The sequence below is a fragment of the Natator depressus genome, chromosome 1, assembly GCF_965152275.1.
Source record: "Natator depressus isolate rNatDep1 chromosome 1, rNatDep2.hap1, whole genome shotgun sequence".
In the NCBI taxonomy this organism is placed as follows: Eukaryota; Metazoa; Chordata; order Testudines; family Cheloniidae; genus Natator; species Natator depressus.
The window spans coordinates 53,924,591-53,938,667 of record NC_134234.1 but is presented as its reverse complement, the minus strand read 5'-3'; the positions used below and the strand labels follow the sequence as shown (position 1 = coordinate 53,938,667).

Here is a 14,077-nt window from a genome sequence, read left to right as displayed (position 1 = left end):
TTTAATTCAGAGAACTTTACAGGGATTCAGGAGAGGCAAGCCTGTGCAGAATTAATCAGAATTAATGCAGAAAGTACACTTTGATATCCTGCCTCAGGAATAGGGTTAACTACACAGAGACCATCACAAGCCAGAACACTGAATCTGAATGACCCCAAATTTTTCAGGGATTCAAAATTCAGACATCCAAATTTTGTGGCTCAAGTTCATCACTAAGTAAAAAATAAAGAGACTTTTTGTTAAAATACAGGTTAAACTGAGGTGCTCGCTTTTGATGTTGTTTGATTTTACAGAGTCACTCATTTAGCAGGTATGTGGTGATTTGTCAGCTCACCAGGAGCCTGCCTCTAAAAGCTAATACAGCCACTGCATGCAGTAAATAGGCCAGCTCCTGTTCTGTTACACTGGGGATAAATTTGTAGCATCACAGTTGAAAACACCAGTGTAGTGGCGAGAAGAATGTCACCCAGAGGTATTCCTTGATCATTACTGGAACCACCAAGTAATTTAAGTCTATGTAGCTCCTACAAAAGGACTTAGGTGCCTATATCCAAAATTTAGATGCCACCAGCCTTAAACCTCTCTCTCTCACCTAAGCCTCAGCAGGCTCCTCAAACTCAGTGGGCCCCCCCCTGTTTCACCTATGGGGGCCAATACAGTTGGCATGCACTGAGCATATTTAAATCCACACAAAATAACAATGACCACAGAGAATAGCATGGCCTTCTCGGAACCTTTAGCCAGGTGGTAGGGCACTTAGCCAGGCCGTGGAAGACCTGGGGTTCTGTTCTCCCTCCTGACTGATGGGGAGTATGCGTTTGAACTTGGGTCTCCCGTTCCTGAAGGGAATGCCCAACCATTGGCCCTAGAGAATTATTTTCATTCTGTGTCTGTCCCAGTCCATATTTAATTATTTGTACACAGCTGAACAGCTTTAATAGGCAAGATTGAGAGACACCAGCACCAGAGTATCCCATAGCCCAGTGGTTAAAGAACTCTCCTGAGAGGTAGGAGACGCAATTTTGCATCACTTCTCCACAGCTAGGGGAATTGAACCTGGGTCTCCCACATCCTGAAGAAGTGCTCTGACCGCGGGGCTCCCTCTTGCAAAAATCAAGTTAGGCCCCTAATTCCAGGAGAGGGTTAATGTCTGAGAATCCCAAGCAGAGGGGCTTTCTGAATGGGGCAGCATTTAGACCACCCCCCTCTCCTTGGGATGTGCTAATGCCTGGCAGAGATGACTCCTTGCTTAGCATGCTGGGACCCATTCTAACAAACTCTCCCCCCTCCAGTGTGTAGGGAGCCTGAGCCCCTAATTCAGTGCTACAGTTTCTACTGGGTGACACAGCACCCAAAATGTAGGCATCGCAAAGCTGAGCGTAAGTCCCTTGGTGGATCTAGTGCCTCCTTCTGCTCTTGCGCAGACGTAAATTAGCTGTAACTCCATTGACTTTAATGGAGTTTTCCGCAAGTGTAAGTGGAATCAGAATCAGGCCTTTGTGGTATTTGGCATCCAAACTAATTGGCGTGCTGTACAATAAAAGGAAGAGAATGTATTTCCAGTGGTTACAGGAGCATTTCTTACACTTTAAGAAGCTGAGCCTACTTTCAGGAAAATGAACCCAGTCATCTGAGATTAAATACCTACACATTTTATTGTATGCATCTTCTCCCCCGCTCTGCACCCAGCTAGCCCTTTGTTTTCCCCATGCCCCCCATATTTGGGACACATTGATGTAGATTTTTTGTAATATGAGACTTTCTCTCCTTTCACACATGCAGTGAAATAGTCAACATTGTAAAGTATCATCACTGGCATATGAGTTGACATCCTTTGATGTTGATAGGGCAGATCACACCGCAGAGCTATTGTACCAGGTCTCTGTGAACTCTGCTTGAGTTACCTGCCACTTGATCACATTTTGAAGTTTTTCTTCACAGCCATAGCAGCTGACTTTTATTTTTATTTATTTATATATATAGAGAGAGAGAGAGAGAGTGGGGGGGGGGGGCAGAAAACAACAACTGAGAGGTCTCTCTGCCTGCCCCCAGGGGGCGACTGTTGCTAGTGTACATGAAAGGAACGTGGGAATTGGCAGACTGGAGCAGACCCGAAGTCCATCTGGTCTAGGATCCTGTTAGCAGCCAACACCAGATGTTTCAGCGGAAGTTATAGGAGCTGTCCCCCACCCCCAGAAGTTTCAGACTGATCTCTATTAGAGATTGGCCTAAACCCTGAAGCAGGAGATTTAGCATTGCTTCCAAAACTTTGTGTTAGCATTAACAGTTAAAACTCTGGATATGCTTGTTAAAAACGTAAATTGGCCAACTTTTTTTTTTTTAAATCTTGCTGGGCTTTTGGCCTCAATGATATCCTGTAGCAGTAGGTTTTATGGTCTAATTATATATTATGTGAAAAAGTATTTCCTTTTATCAATTTTGAATTGCCTACCTTTTAAATTTAATTGAATGTCCCCTTGTTGTGTTATGAGACCAGGAGAACAGAAGCTCCCAATTTACCTTCTCTAACCCAGTCATTATTTTTTTTGTTTTCATCATGTCCCCTCCTTTCCAGTCTTGCTTCTTGAGTGATTTTCCATGCCCAATATCATTCTCATCACCCTCATCTGAACGCCTCCACCATCTCTAATTCTGCAATAACCTCTTTGTGATGGGCTAAGGCTGAGACAGAGAACAGCCCTATGATGTGCTTAAAATGCTCTGACTGAGCTATACAGATTGCTGTACAGACTTAATTGACCAAGATGTGTTTTTCTATTTATGGGTCAAACATCTACTCCCCTAACTGCCTGTCACAGATATTTGTGCCTCTGGGCATTCTGGTGCAATCATCCATTTTATATATTTCTAAGGGCCTTATTTCCTCAGTGTCTAAGGCCTGGTTTACACTAGGAATTTACATTGGTATAGCTGCATCTCTCAAGGGTGTGGGAAAAACGCACACCCTTGAGAGATGTAGCTATGCCGGCCCGTTTTGCCCTCCTTCCCAGTGTAGGTTGTGTCTACACTACAACGGTGCAGCTGTAGCACATCTAATTATTGCCATATGAGCTAGTCAGATAACAAATACAGCAATTAATGGCAACTGCAGCTATTGTCTGGGAACAGTTTTCTCTGTCTCTGACTGGGGGAGCATATCCTTTAAGGAAGGTATCATCATCTTCGCCCTTTTTGTAGGGTATGTCTCCAAAGCGACTTAGGTCCTGAGCAATGTAGTTATGCTGACCTAATCTTCTATGTTTCAAGGAAAGGCTTGTGCCTTTGAAATGATAATTTAGCTGACATTTTTGCCATGCTATCCCCACACAGTAATAAATCCCACCCAGGGAGCAGGCAGTTATTCATAGAAACACACACCGTAACAAGTTTCAGAGTAACAGCCGTGTTAGTCTGTATTCGCAAAAAGAAAAGGAGGACTTGTGGCACCTTAGAGACTAACCGATTTATTTGAGCATAAGCTTTCGTGAGCTACAGCTCACTGCATCGGATGCACCGTAACACAAAACAAGCTCTGTTACATGTTCCTAGAACTTTAATGCTTTATGGGCCATACCAACACAAGGAAAGAGTAGCACTAACAGGTACGGGGTATGTTGTGTGTCCCCAAGTTTCAAATGTTGCATTTGTTTATCTCATACGCATTCATAAAATCACGGAGGCCAGCGCAAGCTTTTCGGCGAGTGGTGGCTTTGCATGTGTTCCCATCTGGAATCTCCTCTATCCAAGTTTGTGAATCAAGTAAGTACTGCATCCTATGTAACAATTACAATAACAAAGGAGGTGTGTGTTAATGCTGAAAGACAGCTTTGCCTAAAGTATGTGAAGAGTATAAACACTGTGGGGTCTGGATTCATCCCTTGGGCAAACAGCTGTAAGGGGGTCAGTGGTGTTGCACCAGCCATGAATCTGGCCCTAGGTCAGATGAACATTGCCTGGTTTCAGGTTTTGCAGCAAACATGATACCTGATCTGAGCTGACCAACAAGTTCGCTCAAGTTTGAACAAGTTTTGGATTAGGGCAGTCCTGGGATGATTGATGGTTTGGGGTTTAAACCAAGGTAAATGTGGTAGACTGGGCTAAATTTCACTTTTGAGTTTTAGGGGTTCAAAATTTTGTGAAGGGGGAAAAAAAAATCATACAAACCAGAATTGCTGAGACTCCCCAGCTCAGCAAGAGGACCTTGCTAAGGTGGTGCAAGGGGGTACACAGAGGCGTAATGGGATAAAATTGGAGTAAAGACATATAGGCAGAATCTCAGGAGACTTACAGTGAGAGCTAGTAGGTGGTAGACTACCAGAAAGATGGTGAAAGCCATAGTGCTTTGCCTTCAGTCATTTAAAACTGGACTGGAGAAAGCCGCATAGGGAATAGCCTCAACACAATGAGAAATGCTTTGGGGCCCTATCCGAGACCTACTGAAGACAACGGAAGCCTGTCCATTGACTTCAATTGGCTTTGGATCAGGCTACAAGTAGTCCCAGAACTGAGCCCACAGATTTTACTCAGTCCTTCCTGAGGTAAACCCCTACTTCATGCAGTGGAAGCAGCCTTGCTTTGGAGAGTTGTTCTGTCCCCATATACACAGCACAGACGTCCCCTTAGAAAGAGCATTTTTGCTTCTTTTTTTAACCCCGCTTACCAAAAGAACAACATTCAAATTTGCTCTCCAAACACAAACATAGTTCAAGGGGTTCTCAAGATTCTGAACTCCATAAAGTTTCCCATTCCCCATTTCTTACAGTTATGATACCGTAGCCTCGGGGCCAGATTTTTCAAAAATAGCAGCCCATTTTGAGCCTCCAGAGTACGCATGCCGGGCTCTAAGCAGGTAATTGTGCATGCAAACATGCAGCTGTGCACGCAGAATAGGTAACTGGGCGGTTACCAGCTTGGGTCAAGTAGCTGCATGTTACAGTGCAATGACCATTTTGCCTGTGCCATTGCATATTTTGCAGATGGACGGGGGCAGCAGAATCAGTGCCTGAATAAGGGCCTAAACATTTGTCCCAATCCTCTATAAAAAGAGCATTCTAATAGCAATAGTATTCCTCAGTTGCAGACTTCCCTGGAAGATAATAGATCTTGGCACATCTGACTCACAGGTCACCTCCCGGTTCAGTATCTGTTGATAGACCTTGCAACATCAGTCAGTATTGCTTATAAAGGAGGCACTTTACTTACTTGTTGTTGCAGTCAATGGTTTGCCCATCTTTCCCCATCAGAAGGTATTGTTTGCCAGCCTCCACCTTTAATTCGCAAGATGAACGCTTGAAGAACTGCCGGAGATCACCTATCTGGATAGCTTCATCACCAGCTATTGTGGAAACAAAGAGAGTGCCATAAACCACTTCTGTCTGATACTAGTAAAGAGAGAAAGTCTCTAGTGTTCACAGTAAGAACTATGTTTTTTTTCAACAGTAAAATAAACTTTTAGGGACCGATTGTCCTGCACCCTGCGGAATCATGTACACCATTGCCAAGCAAGTGTAAATTATTTCCATTTGCTTTTAGTAGTTTTTTAAAGCCACTTGACACTGGTGTAAATGACACACAAGGTGCAGGGAACTGGAGGGTCTAGCCCAGCAGTTCCCGAATTGTGGGGCATGACCCCAGCTGTGGTCGCACCATCAGCAGATTGGGGTGCTGCTATTCCTATTGTGCGTAGGACACCATTTTGTGTCACACAGTGTGACCTCCCATGTACAGGACCTCTGTGCGGCATGATTTCACACATGAGGCACGTGTGAAGTCACCCTGTGTGGAGGATGCCCTTTTGCTCTTCGAAATGGTGTCCTCCAGGCTGTCTAGTGTCCCGGCCAGAAAGACTTCATTAAAATAAGGTTGTGCCAGCAAAAAGTTTGGGAACCTTTGGTCTATCGGAAGCAGATTTTTTGTCCTAGCATTTTACTAACTAACTTTTAAAGCACTGAACACTACCAGGGTTGATTACTACTAATAAATATTTGACAGTGTTCACTTTATCCTCTGGCACATAGGATATTTGTCACCATTGCATTCCATTCGTCACCACTGCACATACACAGTGAGGAATTTTACGTGAAAATCTAATAATGAAATGCAATAAGTGGTGCTATTGGCTCCTCAACCCTGAGCACTTATTCCCTCCCCACCCCCCAAAACAATTAGGAAATAAAGCTTAAGTTTCCAACAGTAATATTGGCCTTGGGTGCCTAGCACTTGCTAAATTACTTAGTCCCCATTGCAGTAGACTCCATTAGAATACTTAAACCTATCAATTTCTACAGATCTCTGTTCTACTGGAAAACCAGGAAATCTAGGATCCCATAGATCAACTGACGCAGTGCTTTGTTCCAAAACCTAGTTTCCCAGTGGAGCTAGCTGAAAAATTTCAGCTGGAATTTCTCTTAAGGTATGTTCACACTGGAGCTGATAGGTGTAAACTCCAGCTCACAGACACATGCTAGCTCTAACCAAGCTGGTGCACTAAAAATGCAAAGTGTAACTGCAGTGGTGTGAACAGTGGGAGGGGCTACCACCCCAAGTACAATCCCATCTGAGACCACAGGTACATGCTCAGGGCAGCTAGCCCTCCTCACTACTCATGTTGCCGCAGCTACATGTCGATTTTTAGCACATTAGCTCGCTTAGTGCTAGTGCAGGTATGTCTTTTCAAGCTGGAATTTACAACTTCCAGCTCTGGTGTAGACATACCCATAGTATAAGACAAGATAGATGCACACAGCTGGACAAAGAAGTCAAAAGAAATGAGACAATATTGATCAGCATGATAGGCTGTGGTCTCTGCACTGTCATTGCCAAGTGTATTGCAGGCATCACAGCAAGGAGGAATTTTAAGGAGAATGAGATAGCTCTGCAGATGTTCACTGGAAGCTCCTCTCAAGAATGAGGGGGTAGCACTGGTGAAAAGTGCAAAGGTGCTTGTTTGAAAATGTAACCAGTGGATGATGGAGGCTGGAATCATGAGCCACTCGGAAATGGTTTTGCTTTACTAACTACTGCATTCGCTACCAGGCAAAGCAAAGGCTATAATCACACCTTGACAGGCAACATCTTGCATCCTGAAGTACCAAAAAGTGATTTCAAAGCATCAATTCATTCGCACACACTCCAGAGAGGCAGTTCATGACTGCTATGCTTATTTTACAGATGAGCAAACTGAGGTGCATAGAAGGTGAATAATTTAATCAACAACACATGGAAAGTCAAAGGCAAACACTGGGAATGGAGTCCAGGATCCCAGACCTTTGTTCTAACTACTAGACAATGCTTCCTGCCATCCAGGAGCTTTTCACAGACAGAAGAACTGTACTAGACTGTAAATCTTTCCTTTCCAGATAAAAGAAGCAACCATCTGTTCTTCATAAAAAGGACAAAGCAAATAGTTCCACACATTACTGGGAGTAAATAAACCATGGGAACATTAGACTGTAAATTCTTTGGGCAGGGACTATGCTTCCTTTTAGGTGCTCAGATATTATGCCGATAGGGGCCATAGAATCATAGAAATGTAGGACTGGAAGGCAGCTCGATAGGTTATCTTGTCCAGTCGCCTGCAAATACCTAGATCTGTGAGGCCACTCAGGGTATGTCTACAGAGCAAAGAAAAACCCACAGCTGACTTAAGCTGCACAGCTGTTTCATTGCTGTGTGGACTTCCAGGCTCGGGATGGACCCAGGACTCTAGGGCCCTGTAGGCATGGGAGGGTCCTAGAGCTTGAGCTCTAGCCCCAGGTAGAAGCCTACACAGCAATGAAACAGCCCCACAGCTTAGGGTGGCTAGATGCCCAGTTTTCAACTGGAAAGTCCGGTTGAAAAGAGGACCTGACAGTGTCCAGTCAGATCTACTGACTGGACACCCAAAGTCCAGTTACCGTGGGTGAGGGAGACGGGGAGATGTCAAGTCATCACCACCAACAACCCCTACTCAGCCAGGGCCACCTCCTACCTGCGTTGAGTGGCTGCAGCTCCCAGCCCAGGTTCTACAGGTGAGTCCCTCCCGACCCAGGCACAAGGGAGTGGGGGGCAAGAGGGGAAAAGCAGCAAGTGATGAGGGGAGGGGGAAAGAGGCAGGGCAGGGGTGGGGCCAGTGGCGGATTAAAGATTTTGCCGCCCCTAGGCCCTGAAATAATTGCCACCCCCCCACCCCAGCTCGCCTCCGCCTCCTCCCCTGAATGCGCCGCCGGGTCCTGGTTCTCCCTGCTCCCTGCCAGTGCTTGAAACAGCTTTGCGAAGGAGCGGGGAAGAGGGGTGAATGTGGTGCGCTCAGGAGCGGAGGCGGGGATTTGGGGAAGGGGACCAATAGGGGCAGGGACGGGGCGGTGAATGGGGGCGGGGAAGGGGTAGAGTCGGGGCAGGGCTGGGAGTGCGAACTGGTGCCGGGGGAAGCAGCCTGTGTCTGCTATTATAAATTTGCTGCCCCTGCAAATTTGTCGGCCTAGGCATTAATACGCCACTGGGTGGGGCCTCGGGAGAAGAGGCAGGGCAGGGGAGGTTCCAGCACTGGAAGTGTCCGGTTTTTAAATATTACAAAGTTGGCAACCCCACCGCAGCCCGAGCCCTGTGATCTGAGCCAGCTGGCACAGTTCTTTGCTGTGTAGACATACCCTCAGGTCATCCTTACATCCAAAATATGATTCCAAAATTCTCCTTTTGGACATTTTCAAGTCCCCTTGCTGGGGAATCCCCTGGACTAAGGAACTCCCCAGCAGGCACAGATCATGCAGGGATAGCTTCCATGCCTCCCTCACCACAACCGGAGTGCAGCGGGGATGGCGAGCGGCTGAAGTGTGCTGTGCTCTGCTCTTCTCAGCCGACATGTGGTCCCTAGGGGAGAGGTGTCACCTGACACACCTTAGCACAGTTCCCTCGTAACCTGTACAAGGGCTGGGCCTGAGAACTGTGAAACTGACTGCTGAGTCTCCGCTTCTTCTCCTTGATTCCCCCTCTCCTGGCCCGATTTGTGGGGGAGGGGAGGCCTCCTTTGCTGGGTGCTCCCCTAGGCTCTGGCACTGCCATTTGAGCACCTACACTGCTCTTATTGGGAGTCCTACAGCCCAGCCAGGAAGCAGGCAATGGAAAATCCAGAGCTACTCTCTCCTCCCAGCCTGCTGATGCTGGTGAATAGGAGAAATGACAGCAGCTTCACAGAGCACAGCCGGCTTACATCCAAACTGTGCCTGCATCTGTGAGGAAAGCAGTGGGAAGCAGCTGCAGGGGAGAAAATGGTGGGGCTGGTTCAAACACTCCCATTTAAAACTCCCAGGGTCTAACGCAGGGACCCATTTTCCATTCATAACCAACCACAAATTTTCTTCTAAACACAGTCACCTTTAAGGGCCACAGTTTAGAGCACAACGAGGGCCACAAATTGGCTACTCCAACCTAGGTCAATAACAAACATTAATAAGGATACTACAAGTCTCTTGTTGCTTTGATAGGTAGCTTTTTAAACCCATCTGAAGTTTTGTTTAAACTGTATAAAGATTAAGAGATTTAGGAAGAAAAGCCTTTAAAAACTAAAGACACTGGTTTTCTGTCTCATTACAATCCACTAACTCACCTTTGCCCTACGACTGCAGAGGTGTTCACTGCCCACGTCATTTTGAAGGATTTCTTGCAACATGTGTTAACTCCCTGTGCTTAACAATCTGTTTCACCTTGTATTTAGCTGTAACACTCTGAGGGCTTGTCTACACTTAAAACGCTGTGCCGACCAGCTAGGTTGATGGAAGAAATCTTATGTCTACCTAGCGCCGTCTACACAGGGACCTAGGTCAGCTTTTCCACACCCCTGACATAGTTAAACCAACTGAATTTTCTAGTATAGACCAGGTCTGAAGAAGAGTTCTGTGGAGCTCAAATGTTTGTCTCTTTCATCAACAGGAGTTGGTTCAATAAAATATATTATCTTACCCACCATGTCTCTGAAAAACAAAAGCAGTCATTTATTTAAAATGGTCTATGCTCACACTCTTTCTTCAAAGCACGCAAACCTAATTGTCGTCATCGGCTATCCCTCGCTATGAGGATGTCATCGCTAGGGGGAAAAGTCATTGATGAGACTTAAGATGGTTGAGGAGTCCAATCCACGCTCGCCAAGTTCTTCCACATATGTGACTGGTATCTGCTTGGAGAGAGCACAACTGCTGGCCAGGATGCTGTACATTCTCCTTCCTTCTCAGCCTCTTGAGCAAGGTGATTCTCTTCAAAATGGGCTGAGGCTTGATGTGTGATGTGACACCACTGCAGTCTATTGCTAGCCAGCTCTTCCCAATTCGTGGGGTCAATGCCTCCCTTCTTAAGATACTTTCAGGGTGTTCTTGTAGCATTTCCTCTGACCCCTGCAAGTCCTCATACCATGATTAAGTTGAGAAAAGAGGACTTGCTTCGGAATACTAGTATCAGCCATCCACACACAATGACCAGCCCAGCGAAGCTGATGTTTCATAATCTTCACCTCAGCATTGGTGATGTTAGCTACAGAGAGAATGCTGGCATTGGTGTTTCTGTGCTTAGTGTAGCAGGCAGAATCAGAAAATCTAAATCTCCAGTGGTGCTGACCTGCCCTACAATGATGCATCCTAATATGCCCGTGGTTTTCAACCTGTGGTTCATGGACCTCTGAGGGCGTGCAGACTATGTCTAAGGGGTTCGTGAAAGGTTGTCGGTAACACAGAACTATAGTTTTCAACCCTGTGGTCCATGGACCCATGGGGCCTTGCAGACTGTGTCTAAGATTTCCAAAGGGGTCCGCACCTCCATTCGAAATTTTGTAGGGGTCCGTAAATGAAAAAAGGTTGAAAATCACTGTGATATGCTATTCCCTCAGAAATGAATACATAGGACATTCACTTCCCAGCCATAACAGGGAACATAATAAGAACATAAGAATGGCCATACTGGGTCAGACCAAAGGTCCATCTAGCCCAGTATCCTGGCTTCCAAAGAAAAAAGCCATTCAGTAATATATGCTGTCCTACACGAGCATTGCTCCCCTGAGTAATACAGCAAGTGCTGCAGATTTGTTCTGTTGTTTAAGACTTATAGAGCATGTATGCCACATAGTGGACTCAATTTCCCTTACATCTAGGAATGAAAAGGAAAAGAAAGATGGATTGGGCTTGCTTACTTGAGCAATTATGTCATTTTGCCTCAGGCCCATTGTAATTAAATTGCCATCATTTTTTAAAATTCTTATGGCATGTAGGTAACTGTAGGACTCATGCTGTAGTCTGATAAGTGTTCAAATCTGTGGGGAGATTGTAACTATTTGAGAAATCACCATAATAAGCTGGGAGAATAAGAGAAAGAGAACCTTGCAGTCTATGGATTTCCTGGCTTAGCTCCTGTAGATTTCCTAGAACTAACAGATCCATCCAGCATGTTGCTGGACTCCCCCAGAGTCACTGTTCCTAGCATCCTCACGCTCCATATAGACAATGCCAAGAACTGCATTATCCTACCTCCTGCACTTGGAAACCACAGGGTTCACATAAAGCTCTCTCTGGACATCTTCAGCCAAAAACTGGACCACTGGGCACATAACAAAAGTTCTTCTCATCCAGGTGTGACTACCACTCATCCAGGCAAAGATCAGTGCCTTCATTCCATCCCATCTGGGGAATGAATGAACAAGGCTGGAGTGACCACAGAAGCTTTTGGAACTTTTAAGTTTTTCAGTTTGCTCTGGGAAGGCAAACCTCCCACCTACAAGACCAAGAGGTTGACAAGCTACTACAACCAACTGATGTCCACAACGGCTGAACTTCCCCTGGGATATTATCCGTCCTCTTCTCCCACAACTACTGTGAAGACTTCCTGGTTTACTGATGAACTAGGTAAATGGAAGCGTGTAGGCAGGGGACTAGAATGGTGGTGGTACAAAACCTGCTTTGAACCCACCCACCATCAGCACAGTCTTTTGCAGGACTGCGCCACTGCAGCAATGGAAGCAAAAACAATCTTCTCTTCTGTCATCACAGGTACAAAATCCAGGCTGGAAGGGCTACTCTCTATAGTTCACCAGCTAACTGGACTTCATAATCCATCCATCGGCTTTTAGCACCAAACCCTGTGAAGAGCTCTCATATTATCACGTGGGAATGATCAACTGAATCTGAGAGAAGCTTTTAAAAGACAGGAAACCCTAAACTGGACCAGACAGGTCTAACCACACGCTAACCCAATACAGTTCAACTCTATCACACTAAATGAGGGTCTAGAAACTTTGAGAAATATTTGAGCCGCTGTCTGTAAAACAAATCCATCTTCTTCTTGGCTGGTAAAAGCCCGTAAGTAACAAACTCTGTCCACCATGAAAAGAAAAGACCAGTGCCTTCCTTTCAGAGACACAAACTGGTATGCAAGACATATGTGTGAAAATATCTAATCATAAAACTCTCCACTGGTCTTATCTCCCTGAAAGGGAGTATGTACTGCTCCTAGTGAGCAGCATTTTATTGCTCTGAAATGTTTAGGTCTATTTTCACCAGGTTTGTTTCCCATTGGGACTGGAACTGACAATGTGCTGATACAGCATGAGAAAGGCAGGTCTCTGGGTATCCCTAGCTGGGACAGAAGTGGAAGTCCAGTCCTGCTTTCATAAGATTCCCAGCCTTACTTTACAGACTCAGAGAGGTTTGGATGGCCTGTATAGCTATTCAGATTTGAGGTGCTCATTCTAAACTGAATTCCAACTTGAAACCTGTTGATGTTCACCCATTGTTAGTACGGTTGTTCCTAATTACTAGCAAATATCTGTCTCAATCCTGCCAAACAGATTTTTCATTGGTTCTCTAGTACAATGGCCTGAGCATTTCTATTAAAACATAGAAAATGGAACTATTGAATATGTATTATTGTCCTTGGAATGCCACCAGTTTTGTAGAAAAAATTACTTTCCTAGGAGAATGCCAGATTTTGCTGTAAATGAATGCAAAGTTTATACTTACCGACTTTTATGATTCTTTTGATTTCGGTCTCATAGTAATCAAAAACATTCTTTTGTGTTATCACAAGGATCTTTACGTGGTATGCTGCAACAGGATAGTATTTGTGTGAGGATGGATGCAAATATTAAATAGCACAGAGAAAGGAAAATCAAATACACTTTAAGTGATTTCCAGCACAGAGGCAGATGTGCTACCAAGTGGTACATGAGAGAGCTGGAAATCTGAAAGACAAGAGGTAAGGTATGTACTTGGCAAGGCAGACACTGATCAGGAGTTTGTGGGGTTGAACCCCCTCTGCCAAATGTGACATTATCCTCCCACTTAGAGATAGGCCAGACTATACCAGTAGGTTTCCTGGACTGCTGCACTGGGAAAGGCCTGCCTTTGTCCTATCACTGCATTCATTTGCACACCACTAAAGCTGCTGAGCCAGAGTCTTCCTCCAGTATCTCCTGCACCCTGCATATCCTAGAGAGGAGCCAGAGAGACAAATCAACATATGAAGAGGTATTTAGCTGGCTCAGCAGATTTGGGAAGGAAGGAAACTCTAGAAGGAGTCACCTACTGTTTGCTATCCGCTTCCTACCAGAAGAGAAGGATAGTTCAGTGGCTGAGGCATTAGCTTAAGCTATGGGAGACCGAGGTTCAATTCCCTACTCATGGATATCTTGGGTGGCCTTGGGCAAGTCATGTAGCCTCTCTGTCCCTATCTGTACAGCACTTCCCTACCTTGCTGGGGTGTTGTGAGGAAAATACATTACAGAGTGTGAAGCTATTTGAGATCTATTAATGAAAACTGCTATATAAGAAATAGGCCTTATCATTATTACCTAACACCAGGGACCATGAGGTCAGAGGCTCCAATGCCACTGGTCTTCTCTGAACCAGAGTAACATACTGGTATGCATTCTTTCTTGCCCCCCAGCCCTCACCCAGCCAGACTTCTCATCACCCACTCACCGCCCTTCTCCCCAGCCCAGACGAATTCTTTAGAAACCTCTCCTTTTCTCTCCCCTGTCCAGAATGACTGCCCTAATACCCACTCGTCTCCCCATCCCAGACAGGCTCCAAGCCAGACACAGAAACTCTGCTCAGTTTAGGGG

At 45.5% G+C, this 14,077-nt stretch overlaps 1 protein-coding gene across 1 annotated transcript in view; it reads right to left on the bottom strand.

Moving 5' to 3' along the window:
• Nucleotides 1–3,631: 3,631 nt before the first annotated feature.
• LOC141981972 (complement C4-like) overlaps nucleotides 3,632–14,077 on the bottom strand; it is a 93,047-nt gene continuing 82,601 nt past the window's right edge. Inside the window, exons 39-41 of the mRNA XM_074943589.1 lie at nucleotides 12,975–13,058; nucleotides 5,203–5,335; nucleotides 3,632–3,773 (exon numbers count right to left, since the gene is read on the bottom strand). Coding sequence (XP_074799690.1) covers nucleotides 3,632–3,773; nucleotides 5,203–5,335; nucleotides 12,975–13,058 — 359 coding nt within the window. The remainder of the gene's footprint in view (nucleotides 3,774–5,202; nucleotides 5,336–12,974; nucleotides 13,059–14,077) is intronic.